At 43.5% G+C, this 20,498-nt stretch overlaps 1 protein-coding gene across 1 annotated transcript in view; it reads right to left on the bottom strand.

Annotated features, from left to right (window-relative positions):
- Positions 1-13,239, bottom strand: part of PARL (presenilin associated rhomboid like) — a 48,914-nt gene extending 35,675 nt beyond the window's left edge. Inside the window, exons 1-3 of the mRNA XM_046658585.1 lie at positions 13,085-13,239; positions 2,838-3,033; positions 2,221-2,361 (exon numbers count right to left, since the gene is read on the bottom strand). Of these exons, the coding sequence (XP_046514541.1) occupies positions 2,221-2,361; positions 2,838-3,033; positions 13,085-13,209 (462 nt within the window). The 5' untranslated portion in view covers positions 13,210-13,239. The remainder of the gene's footprint in view (positions 1-2,220; positions 2,362-2,837; positions 3,034-13,084) is intronic.
- Positions 13,240-20,498: the final 7,259 nt, after the last annotated feature.

Genomic DNA, 20,498 nt, shown 5'->3' with positions numbered 1-20,498 from the left:
TATCCTAATCTTTCAGGGACACATACTAAAATTCCTATGGATGAAATATACCTAAGATTTGCTTTACAGTAATCAGTGGTGGGGAGGAAAGGGAAAGAAAGGGGATTTGGATGAAGCAAAGTTGGCCACGTGTCAATAATCACTGAAGCTGGATGACAGGGGTTCACAATACTATTCTCTTTACTTATTTATCCGTTTGAAATTTTCCATGATTAAAGGTTTTGTTTGCTTTTGCTGAGGAAGCTTTGTCCTGAGCTAACATCTGTCGTCAATCTTCCTCTTTTTGCTGAGGAAGATTTGCCCTTAGCTAACATCTGTTGCCAATCTTCCTCTATTTTGTAGGCAGGCTGCCACCACAGCATGGCCACTGATGAGTGGTGTAGGTCTGTGCCTGGGATCTGAACCCAGGCCACTGAAGCAGAGTGCACCAAACTTAACCATTAGGCCACCAGGTGGTCGAGAACCACCTCATGATTATAATTTTTTAATAAAAAATATATTCTAACTATGAAATTGAACCAGACTTGGTACACTAATATGGAAAGAAATCCAATGTAAAAAAAAATAGGTAGAGATCAGTATGTATATTGATCCATATATAATAACGATTCCATTTTTATAATTATAATTAAACTATGCATGAGCTCTCAGACCTTATTCACTATAGATATAGGGGTGTGGCAGGGGTTCCCAGGACTTTTACTTCCCATGTTCTATTTATATATTGTTTCAATTTTCTTTAATAGGCATGGGTTTTATATTTTATAACCTATCATTTGTTTAACTATTATAAATAAATCTATCTTTGGATGAAAATTATGTACATTGCTTGTGTCTTTTTTTTTTGGTGAGGAAGACTCACCCTGAGCTAACACCTGTTGCCAGCCTTGCTCTTTCCTTCCGCTTGAGGAAGATTGTCCCTGAGCTAACATTGGTGCCAATCTTCCTCTATTTTTGAATGTGAGATGCCGCCACAGTGTGGCTTGACGAGTGGTGTGTAGGTCCACACCTGGGATCTGAACCCATGAACCTTGGGCCACTGAAACTAACCACTATACCACCAGGTAGGCCTCACTTGTGTCATTTTTCACCATTCTAAAGAACCATTTGGTATAAAAACTCTATACTGCAGATATATGCTTGAAATCTGTAGCTTTCTAAAGGATTCGGGATTATGGACCAGGTCAGTTTTACTAGCCTCTCAAACATACTGTACTGAATAAAAATCATTGATAGTTATTGTAGTTTTCACCTGCAAATATTATATACATTGTTCTTTTAAGACAGAGCCTCTCTAAAACAGGTAGGGTTCATGGTTCTCGTGTGTGTCTACGGGGAATCAGGAGGAATGAATCTTTCTCTCTACTTAAAGGAACCTTGAACTATCACTAGGAAAAAGAAAACCCAAGGCTGCTGTCTCAGGCTCCCACTGGCCAGGAATAAGTTCCTAGGAAGGAGGAAATTGAAGAGGCCATCAGTCCTTTCTCCAAATTGGAGGGGCACTATGTCATAAAAAAATGAAGGTGCTTAAAAACCAAATGGATCCAGACCCACATATTAGCTTATGGTCTCAGTGCTCAGTAAGTATTGTCAAGTGAAATAAATAACATATGTTTTATCTAAAAGGCAATAAATATATTAAGAAACAGTTCAGAGGAAACAGGGCCATCGACTTGCAGGCGAAGTAATGAAAAGCTCTATATTTGTACCCTCTTCATGCATCCTCACCCCCCGAACACAGTTAGAAACACTCAACAGTGGGTATTCACCAGAAGTATGTAAACAGCAAATCACTGAGAAGCTTTCTGAAATCCATGTAGTATTTCTACCCCTAAGGCATAAATATTTTGAAAAACTCCCTGTGATTCTAATATTTACTCTAAAATAATCCAGCAGGGTATTGCAAGTAAAACAGTGGCTCTTAAGCTTTAGGAGGGCTGGGAGAGGCCCCAAAACATTAATTTTTAACAACTATCCATGGTGATTCTTGATACACATGGGTAGAGGGACAAAATTCTTGGAACACTGTCAAATACACCATTGCCAGACACAGAAAACATTAATAAACACTTACTGCGATGAAATGACTCTAAAGAAGATTAAATGTACTTACTTCACATCTACTGATCTAATGTTGCCATTAACTAAAAATATTTCACAAATAACCAGATTTCAAAAATTGTGATCCACTAGAAGAAAGCAAGCCATGTTTATCTTTACCTCCTTTCTGAAGTCTCCTTCCTTTTGTGGTCTTATGCTATCCAACCAGTCAGCTTTTATACCATCAAAATAACTCTGGACCCTGGATTTCAGTGATTCATATTGCCAAATAGCAGCTGATCCAAATGCACAGCCTGTAAACTATATAAAATTTATATATTACCAAAGAAATTTGAGAGAAATAGATCTATACACAGTTCCAAGGGCAATATTTCATTTCCATTGCTTTTTACAAACCAACAGACGGAACATCTGGCACAGTGAAACCTATTAGATGAAAAGAACATTTGTTTCCTACTTTATTAACTTCACCATATTCTGGGGCCTGTTTGCAGCTAGAAACTTTCAAATAAAATCAAAATATCAACTTAGGATCACTTCAAGTGTTATACCAAATAAGAGGCCCATAAGTTTCTTCTCTAGGGCTTACATAAGTGAACTAGATTCAACAATTATTAAATTCCCGTTCTCTGCTACAATCATTCATGACCCCAGATTCCCAGATCCTTTTGATCCTCCTCCACCGTCTTTACTTTAAGGGAGCCCAAATAGGACAATGGTACTTTAACACTGCACCCGCAGCAAGGCAGGTAACTCCTAGTGACATGAGCTCTTACCCCAACAGTAAAAAACAAAGGCTTTACAAGAGTCCTTATAGGGTAGGGAGAAGGATAAAAGACTGTTTCTTCTACAGGAGGAATCAAAGCACTTCTCTTGTATGCTTCACCACTTGTTCCTGTGTCTGATCTTCGAGGTTCAACCTTCCTGGGTGCTTTTCTGAATCCACATTTTTGCTGAATAAAAAAGTTAAACCTACAGGGGAAAATAAAAGATTAGAAACAGAGCTGCATCTTGCAAACATCAACCTCTATGAGCCTCCCGACCTGGCCTGCCTGCAGCATCACCATCTCAGTTTATTCTCACTCTGTAGCCGCAAAGAAGCCAAGACTCCTACTCCAAGGTAGGATTCAAAGTCAAAACATCGAACTGTGCCCTTCTGGCAACAGAGAGACACAAACTACAGCCATTTTAGAGGGAACTTGTTTGAGCTGTTTCTGTATCAATCAACAAAATAATTTGTATCCATCCTCTACACAGTTTGCAGTCCTATAAAAAGCTGGAGAACTCCAAGTTGTCAGTTTGAATTAGAACAGAATGGCTCTGTTACTTTGTTTGAATTCTGGTCACTTTCCAGAACAAACATTTAAATGTAAGTATCATCCCTGAAGTCGCTCCAAATTCAAATAACTATTTCCTTTGTAAGTACCATTATAAAGTGATAGATTTCTCCCACTTCTCCCCCCATATCTATCAGTTTTGGGACACCCACCAAATGTTTTGTAAAGGATTTTGTTGTTTGAGTCCTTATAGCTTGGCCTCCTCAAAACATCTGACACTACTGATCACACCTTCTAGCCCTAGTTCCCGGGAAGATTGCACTCCCTGCTCTTCAAATTCACTTTCCTGATGGCTTCCTCCGCTCTCCTATCCCTTAATGACAAATATGCTCAGAGGCTCCAATAGTTCCTTTACACACACTCCATTCAAACTCAACCCATACAAATTCGTGAAGCATTTTTTATTTTGCAAAAATGTAACTTCCCCAGGTAGACAATGTGGAGGCCCCTTCCTGTTTGTTTTCACTGTACTCTAAACATACAATGCTTCTAGACTCAAAGCTCCGTGAAAGCAGAAATCAGACAGGCCTTCTCATCTTTGTAACCCAGCCCCTGAAACACTTTGGTTGAATAAAAGAATAAATTCATTTCTGTGGCCTAGATGACTTCTAAGAAAATAAATGATTCAAATATATTTCTTTACTCCTAACCTCAGTTTTCTTGTCTTGTATTTCCAACTATATTTCGAACATTTCTACTTGGATATGCTCCCCATCACTTTAAAACCAATATATTCACAAGGGAACTCAGGGGCCAGCCCCGTGGCTGAGTGGTTAAGGTCATGCGCTCCGCTGCAGCGGCCGAGGGTTCGAATCCTGGGCGCGGACATGGCACTGCTTGTCAGGCCACATTGAGACGGCATCCTACATGCCACAACTAGGAGGACCTGCAACTAAGATATACAACTACGTACCGGGGGGCTTTGGGGAGATAAAGCAGAAAAAAAAAAAAAGATTGGCAACAGTTGTTAGCTCAGGTGCCAGGTGTCAATCTTTAAGAAACAAAAAAAATGGTGCTGGGCCAGTGGCACAGCAGTTAAGTTCGCACTTCCACTTCTCAGCGGCCCAGGGTTTGCGGGTTCGGATCCCGGGTGCGGACATGGAACTGCTTGGCACGCCATGCTGTGGTAGGCACACCACATATAAAGTAGAGGAAGATGGGCACGGATGTTAGCTCAGGGCCAGGCTTCCTCAGCAAAAAGAGGAGGACTGGCAGTAGTTAGCTCAGGGCTAATCTTCCTCAAAAAAAAAAAACAAAAAAACGAAAAATAACAAAGGGAACTCATCTTCCTCTACAAACAGCTCCATTTTTCTGACTTCCTTCTAGTGGGACCACAGTTCTCTCAATCACTGAGGTTAAAAATCTAAGTCATTTTGGAGTTCTCTCTCATCTTTATTCTTACCACCCAATTAAAAACCAACTCTGTCAAATACAATTTTTTTTCATCCCTAATCTATCCCTTACCTCACGCCTGGATTGGGGCAACAGCTACTTAACTTCAAACATTTTGTTTTAACATGTTGCATGATCTTCTTTCCTCAACCATTCAACAGTTCCTCAAATGCCCTCTCAGAGGGCCAAAAATCTCTAATTCCAACACAACTCCTTCTGGCCTGGAATACCCTACCATTTACCAACAGATCTCACTGGTTCCACTAACGCCCTACTCCACTTCATCCACCAATGCTATTAAGCACAAATGTAAAAGCTCCCCTGCTTTAAACTCCACAAGAATTTTTCATCACCCCATCAAACTTACTGATGCTACTCTCTTGTTCTGGTACATACTACCCTGTGTTAACTTTTGTGTGCCCTTCAGAATTTAGTTCATTTATCTCCTCTTCCAGGAAGCCTTCCTTAACTCCCTCAGGTTGGGTGTTTCCTCTGTACTCCTAGAGTCCTAAAGCATCCTTAATATACTCTTATACTTATCTCATTTATTGCCTGGACCACAACTAGATTATCACTTCTGCATTCATTGTATCTCTACCACCAAATCCAGACATAATAAAGAAAAGGTCAGTAATTATCTGCTAGAAGAAAGAAAGGGTCAAGAATGACTGCTAGTTTAATTTAAACAACAATAAACCTACTTACAGCCAAAGGCATTCCTAACCCACAATACCTTTAAAGTGGCAGGTGTTAATCTCATCAACTCATTTAAAATTCTGAAGCACAATGTTTGAAAAGGAACACAAACACACCAGGTTGGGAATCCAGACTTGAAGCAAAGCCAGACCTTTTGCATAGAATAATGTTTACCTTGAGAATCTCAACAGAAATAAGCATGAGGCTGAGGACCCCAAGAACATCTTACATACATTGGCCCCAGAGTTAAATTCAGATGCAGAATACATATATTAAGGGTATGTGTGTGTGTGTATATATGTATATACATATATATATGTGTGTGTGTGTGTGTGTATATATATGTAGGGAATTATGGTTGGACATCCAGAACTTGTTGGATAGAATTAACTACTATGTCTTGGCTCATTGAACATCTATTCCTATTACCTAGGGTAAATTCATACACTGCAGGGACTAGAAAGCTAAAAACTGTATTTCCCAGGTAGCCTTTTGGTTAGGGTTCCAGATGTGATTAGGGTCTGCTAATCAGATACACTGGCACAATATCTGAAGTCAAAACTGAGTTTAGGGGGTCGGCCCGGTGGCACAGGGGTTAAGTTCGCACATTCCACTTCTTGGTGGCCCGGGGTTCACCAGTTTGGATCCTGGGTGTGGACATGGCACCGCTTGGCAAAAGCCATGCTGTGGTAGGCACCCCACGTATAAAGTAGAGGAAGATGGGCATGGATGTTAGCTCAGGGCCAGTCTTCCCCAGAAAACAAAAGAGGAGAATTGGCAGTAGTTAGCTCAGGGCTAATCTTCCTCAAAAAAAAAAAAAAAACTGAGTTTAGTGAGAAGGCAGGACACAAGGCATCAATTTTGCTAGTGAAAATGGCGCAGGCAACATAGTTCTTACTTGGGTCAGCAGATCCTGTTTTGGCAGCAGCTTCCCCAGAGTCTCATTTACTACTGCATAATAAACAGCCCCCAAATTTAATCGTCCTAAAACCCTAATTTATTATTTCTCATGACTCTGTAAGCCAGCTGCCCTCAACTGGGCAGTTCTTCTGCTGGTCTCACCTGTGGTCACTCAGGCAGCCAGTCACCTGACTGCTCAATTGCAGCTGGAGAATCTAAGATGGTCTCATTCCTGCATCTGGAGCCTTGGTACTTTGTCAGCCAGCCATCTCTCTCTACATCAACAATAATCTCTCAGTAATGAATAGTCTAGCAGGGGCTTCTACCATGGCATTGGGAGTGTTCCAAGAGGGAAAAGACTAAGCTGCAAGGCCTCTTGAGACCCAGACTCTGGACCTTGTACATTCCTTCTGCCCCATGCTACTGGTCAAAGCAAGTCACTAGGCCGACTCAGCTTCAAAGAATAGGGAAACAGATTCCCACTGTGGATGAGAGGGGCCGCAAATTACTGTGGCCATGTTTTTAAGTTGACCACATCAGCTCTGAAAGCTTAGTCTAGAACAGTAATTCTCAATCCCGATTCCTAAAGAGTAGCAGAATATGACACCCAAATATACCACTTTGGAATAAGGATTATTTTGAGTTGAAGGCAACTGAGAAAAAGCAGATACAAAAAAAGCTCTCTGCCCTGCCCCTAACTGCCTAAAAGCAGGATATAAATTTGTAAAGGTGTACCCACTCTCCTCTCTCTACCAGGAAGGACAGAAGTTAATCACGAGACAACTCTAGAGCCTCAGGAGCCCAGAGCCTAGAGATATCTACATAACCAACTTTACTAACTTGCCCTATCTTCCGTTAGTTCTCTATTACCTTCCCACAATTTGCTGCCCTAGAAACTCAAAGTTCTTTGTCTTGTCATTTCTCTAAAACTCTGTTGTTCTTTGGTTAAAATGCTATATAAGCCCAAGTTCTAACCACCCCTCTGGGTTACTCATCACTGAATATTCCCATGTGTCTGTGCAGTGCACAAGTTCAAAAACTTGTTTTTTTCGCATTAATCTGTCTTTTGTCAGTCTAATTTAGAGGGCCCCAACCAAGGAACCTAACATTGGTAGAGGGAAAACAGCTTTTCCTCTGCTATACTACACATTAGAATTGCCTGCTGAGCTCTTAAAAGTACTGTACCATGGCTCCACTTCATATCAATTAAGTTAGAATCAGCAGGGGTAGAACCAAAGCATTGGTGTTTTCAAGAGTTCCTCCAGGTGATTCTCAGGTTTAGCTAGGGCTGAGATCTACCACAGGTTTGGGAGCTTTAGTGTATATACAAATCACCTTCCTCCCCCCCCCCCCCCGGTGAGGAAGCCTGGCCCTGAGCCAACATCTGTTGCCAATTTTCCCTTTTTTCCCCCGTTTCCTTCTTTCTCCCTAAAGCCCCCCAGTACATAGTTGTATATCTTAGCTGTAGGTCCTTCTAGTTCTTCTATAAGGGACACGCCTCAGCATGGCTTCACGAGCAGCGATAGGTCTGTGCCCAGGATCCAAAATGTGAACAGGGGCCAGCTAGGCTGAGCACGCGACCTTAACCACTTGGTCATGGGGCCGGCCTCTATAAATCATCTTGTTAAAATCAGATTCTAATTCAGTAGGACTGGGGTGGGATAAGTCTGAGATTTTTGCTTTTTTTTTTTTTTGAGGAAGATTAGCCCTGAGCTAACATCTGCTGCCAATCCTCTTTTTTTTGCTGAGGAAGGCTGGCCCTGAGCTAACATCCGTGCTCATCTTCCTCTACTTTATATGGGGGACGCCTGCCACAGCACGGCTTGATGAGCAGTGCCATGTCCGTACCCGGGATCCAAACCAACAAAACCGGGCCACAGAAGCAGAACATGCGCACATAACCACTGCGCCACCGTTGGCCCCAGATTTTGCATTTCTAAACAAGCTCCTAAATTATGGATGGATGATTTCTGGCCTGCAGGGTGGATTTGGCCCTCCAGCTAACAATGGTTTTTGCATTTTTAAAGAGTTGCTTAAAAGAAAAGAAAATGTGACAGAGACCATATGCAACCCTATTTTCTATGTGATCTTCTACAAAATAAATTAGCCAACCCCCGTCCTAGATAATGCATGAATTGGCTCATGAACCTCTTTACCCCCCCACTCTCCCAACAACATTTCTACTTAAATTAGAAAGTTTATCTACAGGTTAATCCTATCTAACGAAAATTAGGATTTGTAACAAAACAAAGAATTCCAATACCAAAGTCTCACTAGGGCTCAGAGCAGTGAGCATTTCTGGCTGACGCCCAGCAGCCACGCGCTCTCCTAACAGTACCTGGAATTTCCAGCCATTTGATCTGGCTGGGGAGGCACACCAAGCTCATGAATTGGCTTAAACCAACCTACACATCCCATTCCCTGGCAACTTAAAGGGATTCAAGGATGGACACGTGTCCCAAATTGGGACAATCCAGTCCAGCGAAATTCAATTTCAAGATTTTGTTTGTAATATTGGGGAAGAGAACTTTTTCTGCTGGATTTGAATCTAAAAGTATATAGCCCTAAGAGCTGCTGGCAGCCATTCTACAAGGAGATAGCAGGCTGAGAGAATAAAGCCAACATTTAGGAAGCAGAGCCAAGTCAGGGAGAAAAATGGAGTCCGGGTGACAATCTGAAACCCCGGATTTTGCCTTACCAGAAGCCAGTCCTACCTCTGGACTTTGTAACTGCACAAACCAATAAATTCCCCTAATTGCTTAGGTTGGTCAGAGGTGGGTTTTCCATTGGAACAAAGATGCTTTAAATGCAGTAAGTATTTCATCACACAATATATGGCAAGGTGCATTCTCTGTCCTTAGGGAGCTCTTGTTTTAAATTTCTTAAATTGTAAAACCAACCAGAAAAAGCACGATAAATTTCCCTAATTGCAAATGTTTGAGATCATATTTTCAGGCTTAAGTTCTTTAGCTCTACCCATTCAGACGGGTAAACAAGATGGAAAAATAAATGACTTACCTGAAATAAGTTCAGAAAACAAAGTGAAACAACACAATAAAATGGGTGGGGGTGGGATGGGAGAAGGTCCCTAGAGATATATACCAACTCACGAAGACAGGCCTGACTTTTAGCTCTGTTTTGGTCCTTCTACCAATATAACTTGTAATCTGTGAAAGCAATCTAACATGCTCAAAGTGGGAAGATCTCATGAATACTTGAGTTGCCGCTAGCTACACAATTGTTATGGTTCAGTTTTTTAATATGATCCCATAACTTTTTTTTTAAGATTTTATTTTTCTCCCCAAAGCCCCCTGGTACATAGTTGCGTATTTTTAGTTGTGGGTCCTTCTAGTTGTGGCATGTGGGATGCCGCCTCAGCATGGCTTGATGAGTGGTGCCATGTCTGCACCCAGGATTTAAACCAGCAAAACCTTGGGCCAGCGAAGCAGAGTGCGTGCAAACTTAACCACTGGGCTATGGGGCTGGCCCCTAACTTTTTTTTTCTTTTGCTGAGGAAGATTAGCCCTAAGCTAACATCTGTGCCAATCTTCCTCTATTTCACAAGTAGGTTGCCACCACAGCATGGCCGATGAGTGGTGTAGGTCCACAGCCAGGATCCAACCCCATGAACCCTGGCCACTAAAGCAGAACACGCTGAACCCAACCACTAGGCCACAGAGTTGGCCCCAGATCCAATAACTTTTAAATAGAAAAAGTCATATCTATATATTTGTTGACTTAATGGCGAGTGAGGTAACAGAGTCTTGTGAACTGTTTTCAACAGTGTGAGGATGACAATGCAACTTAGATATGTGCACAAGTCAGCACTAATGTCTGTGTTACTAATGATTTGTGTGAATAAACTGAAACAGCCTAATGTTCAAATGGAGACAAGATGCGTCCACACATGCACACAATAGATTCATTCCACTTAAAAGAAAATAGATGTATTTTGGGAAGGGGGGAATTCTACATAAACTCTTACTTGTGAAATTTTTACGAAATTTTCTTAAAACACACCTTGAATTAATAGGGGGTGAATTAAATACAGAAAATAACTGAATATACCTGATTTACTAATTTGTCAAGTATTTTACCTAAAGACTGTCACTCCAATCTAAAAAATTTAAGCTCCATGTAAGTGCTACAATCAACTACTTTCTTCTCTTAGATAGTTCCATACAATCGATGAATTTTGCAGGCTTCTTTCAAGCCTAAATCATTTTTCAGAAGTGCTGCCAGAAGTTTGATAATGGTAGTTTCTGATGAGCCTAAATTGAGATTTTTCTCCTTTTTCTGTAAAGGGCCAGGTAGTAAATATTTTAATCTGCAAAGAACAACTTAAATCTCTGTCACATCTTACTGTTTTATTTTGCAACCCTCTAAAAATGTAGAAACATGATGCAGTCTATACAGAAACTGATACATAATAACATACACCTGAAATTTATGCAATGTTATAAGCCAATATGACCTCAATAAAATACTTTTTTAAAAACTGTAGAAACCATTCTTGGCTGGTGGGCTGCCTCAGGCCTGCTGCAGTTTGCACAACTCTTGTATCACTACCTGTAGTGCTTGTAAAAAACGCAAATTTTCAGCCACACTTCATGCCTATCACATCAGAATCACAAGGATTGGGCCCAGAACTCTGCTTTTTAACCATACCCCCGACTTTATTCTTCTGCATACTACTTCTAGAACCACAAGAAGTCAAAGCAGACCTGATAAAGTTATATACAAAGTAATTCATGCTTCCTATTAAGTGCTTATTTCCAGAGGCAAGTAGGCTTATACTCCATTTCAGGCTTACCTACGTTCTCCAGTAATGCACATTTTTCTACGCAACCACAAAAATGTCATTTTCAAACTTTGCATACAAATGACAAACTTAAAAAAAATTAGATGCTGGGCCCAGCCCATGGCTAGTGGTTAAGTTCAGCACGTTCTGCTTTGGTGGCCCAGGTTTACGAGTTCAGATCCTGGGCACCAACCTACACCACTCTGTGGCAGCAACCAACGTATAGAGGAAGACTGGCACAGGGCTAATCTTCCTCAGCAAAAAAATAACTAAATTAGATGTTAATCTTCAACACCACACGTGTTTCTTCACTTGCTTTTTCGAATGGTCTCCAATTTTTACTGGAGGCTCCTCATTAACCAATTTTTTTTTCTTTTGCTTTCCTTCCTAATGCATACTTTTTTCTTTTTTTAAAGATTTTTCCTTTTTCTCCCCAAAGCTCCCCGGTACATAGTTGTGTACTTTTAGTTGTGGGTGCATTCTAGTTGTGGCATGTGGGACGCTGCCTCAGCATGGCCTGATGAGCGGTGCCATGTCTGTGCCCAAGATCCGAACCAGCCAAACCCTGGGCCGCCGAAGCGCAGTAACTCAACCACTCGGCCATGGGGCCGGCCCCCTAATGTATATCTTTAATATTCAACACAACTGTTGCTTCCTTATAGCCATATTCATTTTTCTTCCCCCCCACAAAGCACACACTTTTGACTGGGCTTTGGAGTAAACAGTGGAAGCAGGACCACTGAACTCTATCACCTCTTCCACCTGCCCTCCTCATTTTCCACCTCCCCATTGGTTTAAGATTAGAGCTTGAAGCTCCACGTTACAGTGTATCATGAAGTTAAAGCACAATGTACGCAAGTTTTTCCCAAATCCCTGATCCAGTTCACTCGGAGCGCTTGCTCGAACTACAGGTTCTTCCTCTCTTCTCCCCGCCTCCTCCCCTCCCCGCTTCTGAGTTGACAGGACTGGCGTGCGCCCTGGGAAACAATATAGTCCACAAACACGCCAGGTGATTCTTAAGCTTAGGCAATGACTCCACCATATTGAAGCCTCAATTATTTACCACTGACAAGCCCTCGTGGTGATAAACACTTCATATTTCTTGCTACCGTCAACCAGGTGGATTCCAGGCACCCATCTAACTACATCAAACTGGGAAGGTTGAAACTCTGGATTATAGAACAGGAACAAATTTCAGAACCAAATACACATCAGAATCTTGGACAGTGGAGGGATTTCTCTCAATTTAGAATTGAGTTATTCTAATGCAAAAGCAGCAAATAGTGACAGACGAAACTCTTCATACAGCTTCTACTCGGGAAGACTCGAGTAGTTTTCTTTCCAAATCATTTGAAAACCAAATATTCCACCGTCTCAATTCTTCTCTCCTACGAATTTGCAAGAGCCAAAGTGACGCCCTCTTCTGACTCCGTCTTCCCTTAGTTCTCTAAACGCTAAAAAAGGTAATTTGCAGTAAAACATAGGTGTTATAAAGACAGAACAGTCTCAGCTCTGCCATTCTACCAGCTGTGTAACTGCTTCGCTTAAAAAATAGGTCCAATCCCTTCCTCGCGGGGTTATGAGGCGTGGCACGCCATCAGCCCTCAGAGGTTAGTTCCCCGTCCCGTCCCTCCCGATGGGCACGGAGACAGCGCGGGCTCCCGAGGAGCGGGGCCGGGCAGGGCCGGTCACTGGGCACCGCCGCCCGGGGCAGGGTGACGCGGCGAGAAGCGAGGACTGGACGGCGGCGAGAGGGGAAAGGGAGAGGAAGGGACGGACGAGGAGAGGGGCTAAGCTGGGGCCAGCACGAGAGGCCCGCGCGGCCTCCGCCCGAGGATGCGCGGCCGGAGCCGAGGGGCCGAGAGGCGAGAAGCACCCCCGGGGCGGCGGTCATTACCTGCGTCCGAGCAGCCGCGGCGGGGACAGGACCGCAGGGAGCTCCTCGCAGCCTCGGCTGCCCACCGGCGGAGCCCACGCCTGGCCGCAGCCCCAGCCTCTGTGCACCCAGCCTCGCCACGCCATCTTCCCAACCTCTGCCCCACCATGGCCCGACCTTTCCAACCCTTGCCGCAGAACCGCTTCCGGGGCGAAGGAAGAACCATAGAGCGCCGAGGAGCGGCCTAGAGCGCCCCCGCGCGACCGAGCAGAGGCCGACGGGTCGGAGTCACCGGGTTCCAGCTGCGGGGCCGCCATTCTCCCCACAAGGCTAAGCCGGAACGTGGGAGCCGAGTGGTAGAGCGGCCCCGCCTCCACCGCATGAGGCCCCGTGGAAAAAGAGGAGACAAAACTAGCATTTATTGAGTAATGCCGTGGGCCAGGCACTTTATCTAAGTGATTGCATTTAATCCTTCCAAAACGTTTGAGGTAGATATTATCATCACTGTTTACAGTGGCTCCGAGAGAAGTGAATGGAGGAACCAACATTGCAACTCAAGTTTTCTTAAATGACTTCTTTTTTATGCATCTTACCGTTTCATGTTATGACGCACTTAAGAGGATGTGCCTCATAGCTTCAACAAAAAGTCCAAGCCTGAAATGAAAATCTGGATTCCTAGATAAAATTCAAACTTCTTCATAATTCTGCCCTTGCCTACCTGTCAGTCAGCTTTATTGGAAGAAGCGGCAATAAATTTGTGAAGAATTCACAAGACAAAGGGGTTTGGGCTAGGGGTAGTCCAACTAGGGTTAGGTTGTCCTTATCTTCCTTAACTAAGAAGCTAAGAGTTAGTTTAATAACAAGGTTTGTTTGCAGATTCCTCTGGTGCCTGGGCTAAGAAGAGCCTGTCTCCAGGAAAGAAGACATTTCCTGCCTTTATACAGAAAAGGGAGAGCTTTTTCTGCATTTACAGCTTCTTAATTGCCTTCTGCTCAAAATAATTTTTGTCAAAGAGGCATATTTTGGGGTGACGTTATTCTGGTTTCCTTTAAAGTCTTTCTCAAACCTCCATTCTGATTTAGATGACCTTCATTTGTGCTTTTATACTGCTTTATGCTGTCAATGCAAATAATCCATGATCGAGCTATAAATCAAAATTGGAGTGGGTTTATTATGAGCCAGATCTGAGGACTATAGCCTGGGGACTTCCTTCCCTAAGGAGGGAAGGGCACCAAAGAAGTAGGGATACAAAGTGGTTATATACCGTCTTGGAACAAAGAGCATACATGACATGTGACAGGAATGTCTCTTTTACTACTGTCACAAGATGCTTAACTGGCACAGCTGGTCATTGGTCACAAGGTGAGCACGGCAGGTCAGTAATTAATCCTTAGTTTCCAGGAAGAGATGCTTATCCTTGAAGAAGTGCTCATCTGGGGGGAACTACATCCCTATCTTTAAGGTGATTATTCTTGTCTTTGGGACATAGTACATGTTTAAAGCAGATGTACAATGCATGCTCAACAGGCCACATTAGGCCCTTTTGGAAAAACAAGGTCAGGCAGAATTAGTTGTACACCGAATGGCTTCCTCATATACTCCAATATATCTTATTGCTGTTCATTTATTTATCAATGCATATCACTATAATAGCACCACGTTCATTCCATAAATACTTATTAAGCACCTACAGTATGCCAGGCAATGTACTAAATCTGGGATGTATTTTAGGAGACACTATCTCTGACCTCACAGAATCATACTGTATTGAGACAGAAGGGACCAGGTAAATAAACAGGCAAATTACAAGACATTGGGAGAAATGCTCTGATTAGCTCTGTGGGAATTTGGAGGAGGAGGATATAACACAGTTGAGGGATGAGGAATGGGAGGCAGGGGAGAAGGCTTCTCAGGAAAACTGCTGGAGGTCAGCCAGAGAAGAAAAGGGCTGGGGGCCGGCCTGGTGGCACAGTGGTTAAGTCTGCACCTTCCACTTTGGCGGCCCGGGGTTTGCCAGTTCGGATCCCCGGTGCAAACCTATGCACTGCTTGGCAAGCCATGCTGTGGCAGGCGTCCCACAAATAAAGCAGAGGAAGATGGGAATGGATGTTAGCTCAGGGCCAGTCTTCCTCAGCAGAAAGAGGAGGATTGGTGGCAGATGTTAGCTCAGAGCTAATCTTCCTCAAAAAAAAAGAGAGAGAGAGAGAGAGAAGGGCTGAAATGTTCTAAGACAGAATAGCATTTTATTTAGTATTTTATTTTATTTTTTTTGATAAAGAAAATTGGCCCTGAGCTAACATTTGTTGCCAAACTCCTTCTTTTTGCTTGAGGAAGATGATCCCTGAGCTAGCATCCATCCCAGTCTTCCTCTATTTTGTATGTGGGAGGCCACCACAGCATGGCTTGATGAGCAGTGTGCAGGTCCGTGCCCAGGATCTGAACCTGTGAACCCCAGGCTGCCGAAGCACAGCACGCGAACTTAGCAGCTGTGCCTCCAGGCTGGCCCCAGAATTTGTCTTCCAGGGCATGGCTTGTTTGAGAAACTAAAATAAACTCACCTTGGCTATGTCACAGGTGTCAAGTCTGGGATTTGACTTTACCCTATTTGCAAGCTAATAAGTTTGGATGCTGGCAGAAACAAGAGACTCCTTGGTCAGAGACAAAAGACTTACCACCCACAGCACAACAAGTAGCAAGAGCATCATGTTTGCATGGGTTCCCCTTGTTCTCCACAGCCCATGGTGGCAATGCCATGGGCCAGATGGACACTGAACATACAGTGCATTTGCATCTCAACTGAAGAACACTGAGCTTGGGATATCTACCATTTTAATAATAAGTGGTAAGCAAGCAAACAACCTTGGAAGATAAACATGTTTTCCTCCAGAGCAAAGGGGCAGGTTTGCTCATAGCCTTGCATCTTGGCCTACTTGGATTGCTGTAAGAAAATACTACAGACTGGGTGGCTTAAACAACAGAAATTTATTTCTCACAGTTCTGGAGTCTGGAAGCCTGAGATCAAGGCACCAGCATGGCCAAGTTCTGGTAAGAGGTCTCTTCCTGGTTGCGTATGGCTGGCTTCTTGCTATGTCTTCACATGACAGAAGGACACAGCAAGCTCTCTGGTGTCTCTTCTTATAAGGGCACTAATCCCATCATGCGGGCCCCACCCTCATGACCTCATCTACACCTGATTATCTCCTAAAGGCTCCATCTCCAAATGCAATCGAATTGGAGGTTAGGGCTTCAACATATGAATTTTAGGGGGCACAATTCAGCCCATAACACCTTGGAAGAAAGAGGTACTATCACCCTACAGGGCAAAGGCATGCTTACTGCCCATTATAAATAATTCTGGTTCCCTAAGCTCAGCATTCCCCTCCTATAATGTAACCACTGGGTGTGCAGGTGTCATTTGACCCTCTTCATGTTGCCCTGTGGGCATTGGAAATCAGAGAACCAGCACAAAAATGCTGATACTCTGGCTAATGCTATTGCTGTGAGTAATAAATTGTCCTTCATCTCTGACCCAAGATTCTTGTGTTTTTTACCAGCAACCATGAAACTGTGTCAGGCTAACTTGTTAACTTTCAAGTAGGGTAAAATATCAGAGTCTTAACAGTTCTTGATAGGGATCTGTAAATTGGCAATTTCGGAAGGGGAGCTTCTCTAGGTGTTGACAAAAACTTGGCTGTGGCCATGGGGCTGATGACTGAAGAGGAACAAAGCTGAAAGTCACTAAAGATGAGGAAGTCCAAAAACTGAGAGTCCTGGATGTTGACTGGGTTGCTCACATTAACTTTGAGTCACCAGGATGATGGCAAGACTTGAGGAAGAATCCTGAGACTTCAGTGAAAGAGAAGCAGTGACCAGATTAATAGTGCTGAAGAAGTGCTAGAGAGAGAGGGTAGAGTGTCAACGGAGAGGAAAGACGTGTTCAAGGTGACCCGTGGACAAGTGATCTGAAAGAATCGTTAGTGCATGAGGAGGACCACTCCAGAATCCAAGAAATCTGAGGTTGGGTTGCGCTGGATGTTCTCTGCTTGCCCCTCCGGATCAGTCTTGTGTGCTGCTCCAGGCTCCTCAAGACTGACCTTTATGGACCACATCAGTGGGCTCCCTTGCTCTCTGGTTTCCAGCTGGGCTCAGCCAATTGCAGGCACCAGTAGGGGAGCATGGGAGGAGAAGGGCACTTATGCCATCTGCTCCCTTCCTCCTCAATCCATGTGGGTTGGCTTCTGTGCTCTGTTACTAAGCTCTCCTCATTGCTCAGTTTGAATGAGGAACCTAAACCGACAAAGAACAAGCAGCCTCCACTCAAAGGCTGCAGGAGAAGCAGGTCTTAAGAGGACAGCCAGGGGTCAGTCAGCTGAGACGATGAGGGGAAGGATCTATGGGGGTACGCTAACCATAATCCAGGCATAGGAATATTTATTATTATTATTTGCCATTTATTGATCACTTAGTATGTGCCACGTATTGTGTTGGATATTTTGCACACGTTATCATGTTCAAGTTAATCTTAGTAACAACCAATGAGTTGGCATTATTATCCCCACTTTGAAGATGAGGAAACTGGGGCTTATTGATATTCTGACATTTTGTCTCTCGTTCCTATAAATTCAAATAATAGTACTTACCTTGTCATTTTGGTGGTTAAATGACTTTAACGTGTCGGGTACCCAGTTGCACATGATTGGCATAGTAGCTATCATCATACCATTATGAGGTCATAATTAGAAACTGAGGTGGAAGCCCGTCCACAGGGGAAGGGCTCCTCTCGTCATCATTTTTATTTTAGGGCCATAAACAAAGGCGCAAAGTAATTATATGTTTGTATGGGAGATAGAGATCCCCACCAACATGTACTGAGGATCTATCATGTGTCAGGTGCTGTGCTCAGCATTGTCACTCACAATAATGTTAAGGAAGAGCTCCTCTTATCATCCCATTTGACAGATGCGGAAACTGAAACACACAAGAGTTGGGTTATTGATAGCAATGTTGGGATTTCAACCATGGTCAAAGCCCACATGAGGGAAAGCTTCCTGGAGGAGTTGGCCTTTGAATGGAGTTAACATGCAGGGAGTCAGGAGGAGTCAAAGACAGGAGGCTGGATAGCGGTAGGGGTGGGTTTAGAGGGTGCTGCAGGCTCCAGATAGGCACTTCTGATGTGTGTGTTTCGACACCACCAAGCAATTAACTCAACTGTGAAACTATCTACCTGGAGATAGCGTCAGATTCCATAAGTTAAGGGCTAAATCCCATCGGACTGACCCCACTCCGCACTCTAAGGGCCAGTTTCAAGTTCACATTGTCACCTCTGCTTCTCACCAACCGGTTATAGATCAGAGGTTCCCACAATGTCCTCCTTAGAGTTGATAGTTTGCTAGAGTGGCTCACAGAACTTAGAGAAACATTTACTTTCATTTATCAGTTTATTATAAAGGATACAGATGAACAGTCAGATAAAGAGGTACACACAGCCAGATCCGGAAAGGTCCCAGCACAGAAGCTCCTGTCCCTATGGAACTGGGATGCGCCACTGTTGGCAGGTGCATTCACCGACCCAGAAGCTCATCAAATCTCATTGTTAAAGAGTTTTTACAGAGCTTAATCTCCAGCCTCCTCCACCCGCTTTCCCCTTCCAGGAGGCCAGTGGGTGGTGCTGAAAGTTCCAGTCCTCTAATCTCTGGTCTTTCCGGTGGCCGCCCCATCATGAGGCTATCTAAGGGCCCCACCCTAAGTCACCTCATTAGCATAGACTCAAAAAAGGCTCCTTATGAATGACAAAAGACACTCCTATCACTGGGGAAATTCCAAGGGTTTAAGAAGATTTGCACCAGGATCCAGGACAGATACCAATATATTTCTTATTATGCAACAGGGCTCTAACAAGGAGAGAGCTGACAGAGAGTTAGGAAGGTGAGGCACAAAGCAGTGGAATTAGGGCCCTGCATTGTTTTCTCTACCCTATAGCCTACCTGGATCACAAACAGCTGCCAGGCTAGATGGGAATCTCCCAGGCAAGACACCCCTAAGCTTTCTGCTGCTTTCTGGGACCCCACTTGCCCAGGGGGGCCCAGGTTGAGCTCCCCAAGCCCATTTCCACAGAAAATGAGGCATCTGTCAGAAAAGCTTCCATATCTCAAAAAACCTAGAGGAACTTGTACATTTGCTTGCAAAAAGGCCAGGGGCTAATTAATACAGCAAGCGTCCTTACGTCTGGCTGGAATTCTAGCTCAGTGTATTGGTGATGAACGATATCCTACTGATTAGAAACACTGGCTCATTCATTTATACATCTTTTATTTTATTATTTTTGAAAATTTATTTATTTACTCTATTGTTTTTTTTTTTTTTTTGGAAGATTAGCCCTGAGCTAAGATCTGCTGCCAATCCTCTTTTTGCTGAGGAAGACTGGCCCTGAGCTAACATCCGTGTCTATCGTCCTCTACTTTATATGTGGGACGCCTGCTACAACATGGCTTGATACGTGGTGCATAGGTCCACCAGCGGTGCACTGGTCCTGGGATCCAAACAAGCGAACCCCAGGCCACCAAAGTGGAATATGCGAACTTAACCACTGCACCACCGGACCAGCCGCTTGTGCAACTTTTAAATAACTCACAGGAAAAAGGTAAGACATTGCTTTCTTAGAAGTCAGATTTAGTGAGATATGATTTTGTCAACACAAATAATGCATAACCAATCTATAAAGCAAAATTGGGGTGAGTTTATTATGAGCCAGGTCTGAGGACCATATAGACTCTTGGTAGAGTCCTTTCACAAAGGAATGGCACACTCCAAAGAAGTGGGGGTGTACAGAGTGGTTATACACTGTCAAAGAGCATGTATCACATACGCTTGGAATGTCCCTTTTACAACAGTCACGAGATTGCCTAGCCGGCACAGGATTCAGGCAGCAATTGATGAGCACAGCAGGTAGCAGGTCTGTGGTCTCAAGGTGGGTGGTCACAGCAGGCCAGCAATCAATCCCTAGCTAGGGAGAGATGCTTATGCTTAAGGAGATGGCTGTGTTGGGGAAGTTACATCCTTCTTTATCTTGAAGGGCATTGTTCTTGTCTTTGGGACATAGTAAATACTTAAAGCAGATATATAATGCATGCTCAACAGCCACGTCAGGTTGGAAAAACAAGGTCAGGCCGATTTAGTTTTACACCAAATGGCTTCCTCATATATGCCAATATATCCTATTGCTTCCATTTATTTATCAATTTATATACAATACCATTCACCTTTTTAAGTGTACAGTTCTATGATTTTTGACAAACACATATAGTTGTGTAATCATCACCACAATCAAGATACAGATCATTTCCATCACCCCAGAAAGTTCCCTTGTGATCCTTTATAGCCACCCTATAACCCTACTCCCAGACTCTGGCAGCCACTTATCTGTTTTATGTCTATA

This window comes from Equus quagga, chromosome 4, assembly GCF_021613505.1.
Source record: "Equus quagga isolate Etosha38 chromosome 4, UCLA_HA_Equagga_1.0, whole genome shotgun sequence".
NCBI classification, from domain to species: domain Eukaryota; kingdom Metazoa; phylum Chordata; class Mammalia; order Perissodactyla; family Equidae; genus Equus; species Equus quagga.
The sequence above is the reverse complement of the archived record's forward strand: the minus strand, read 5'-3'. Positions and strand labels throughout refer to the sequence as shown.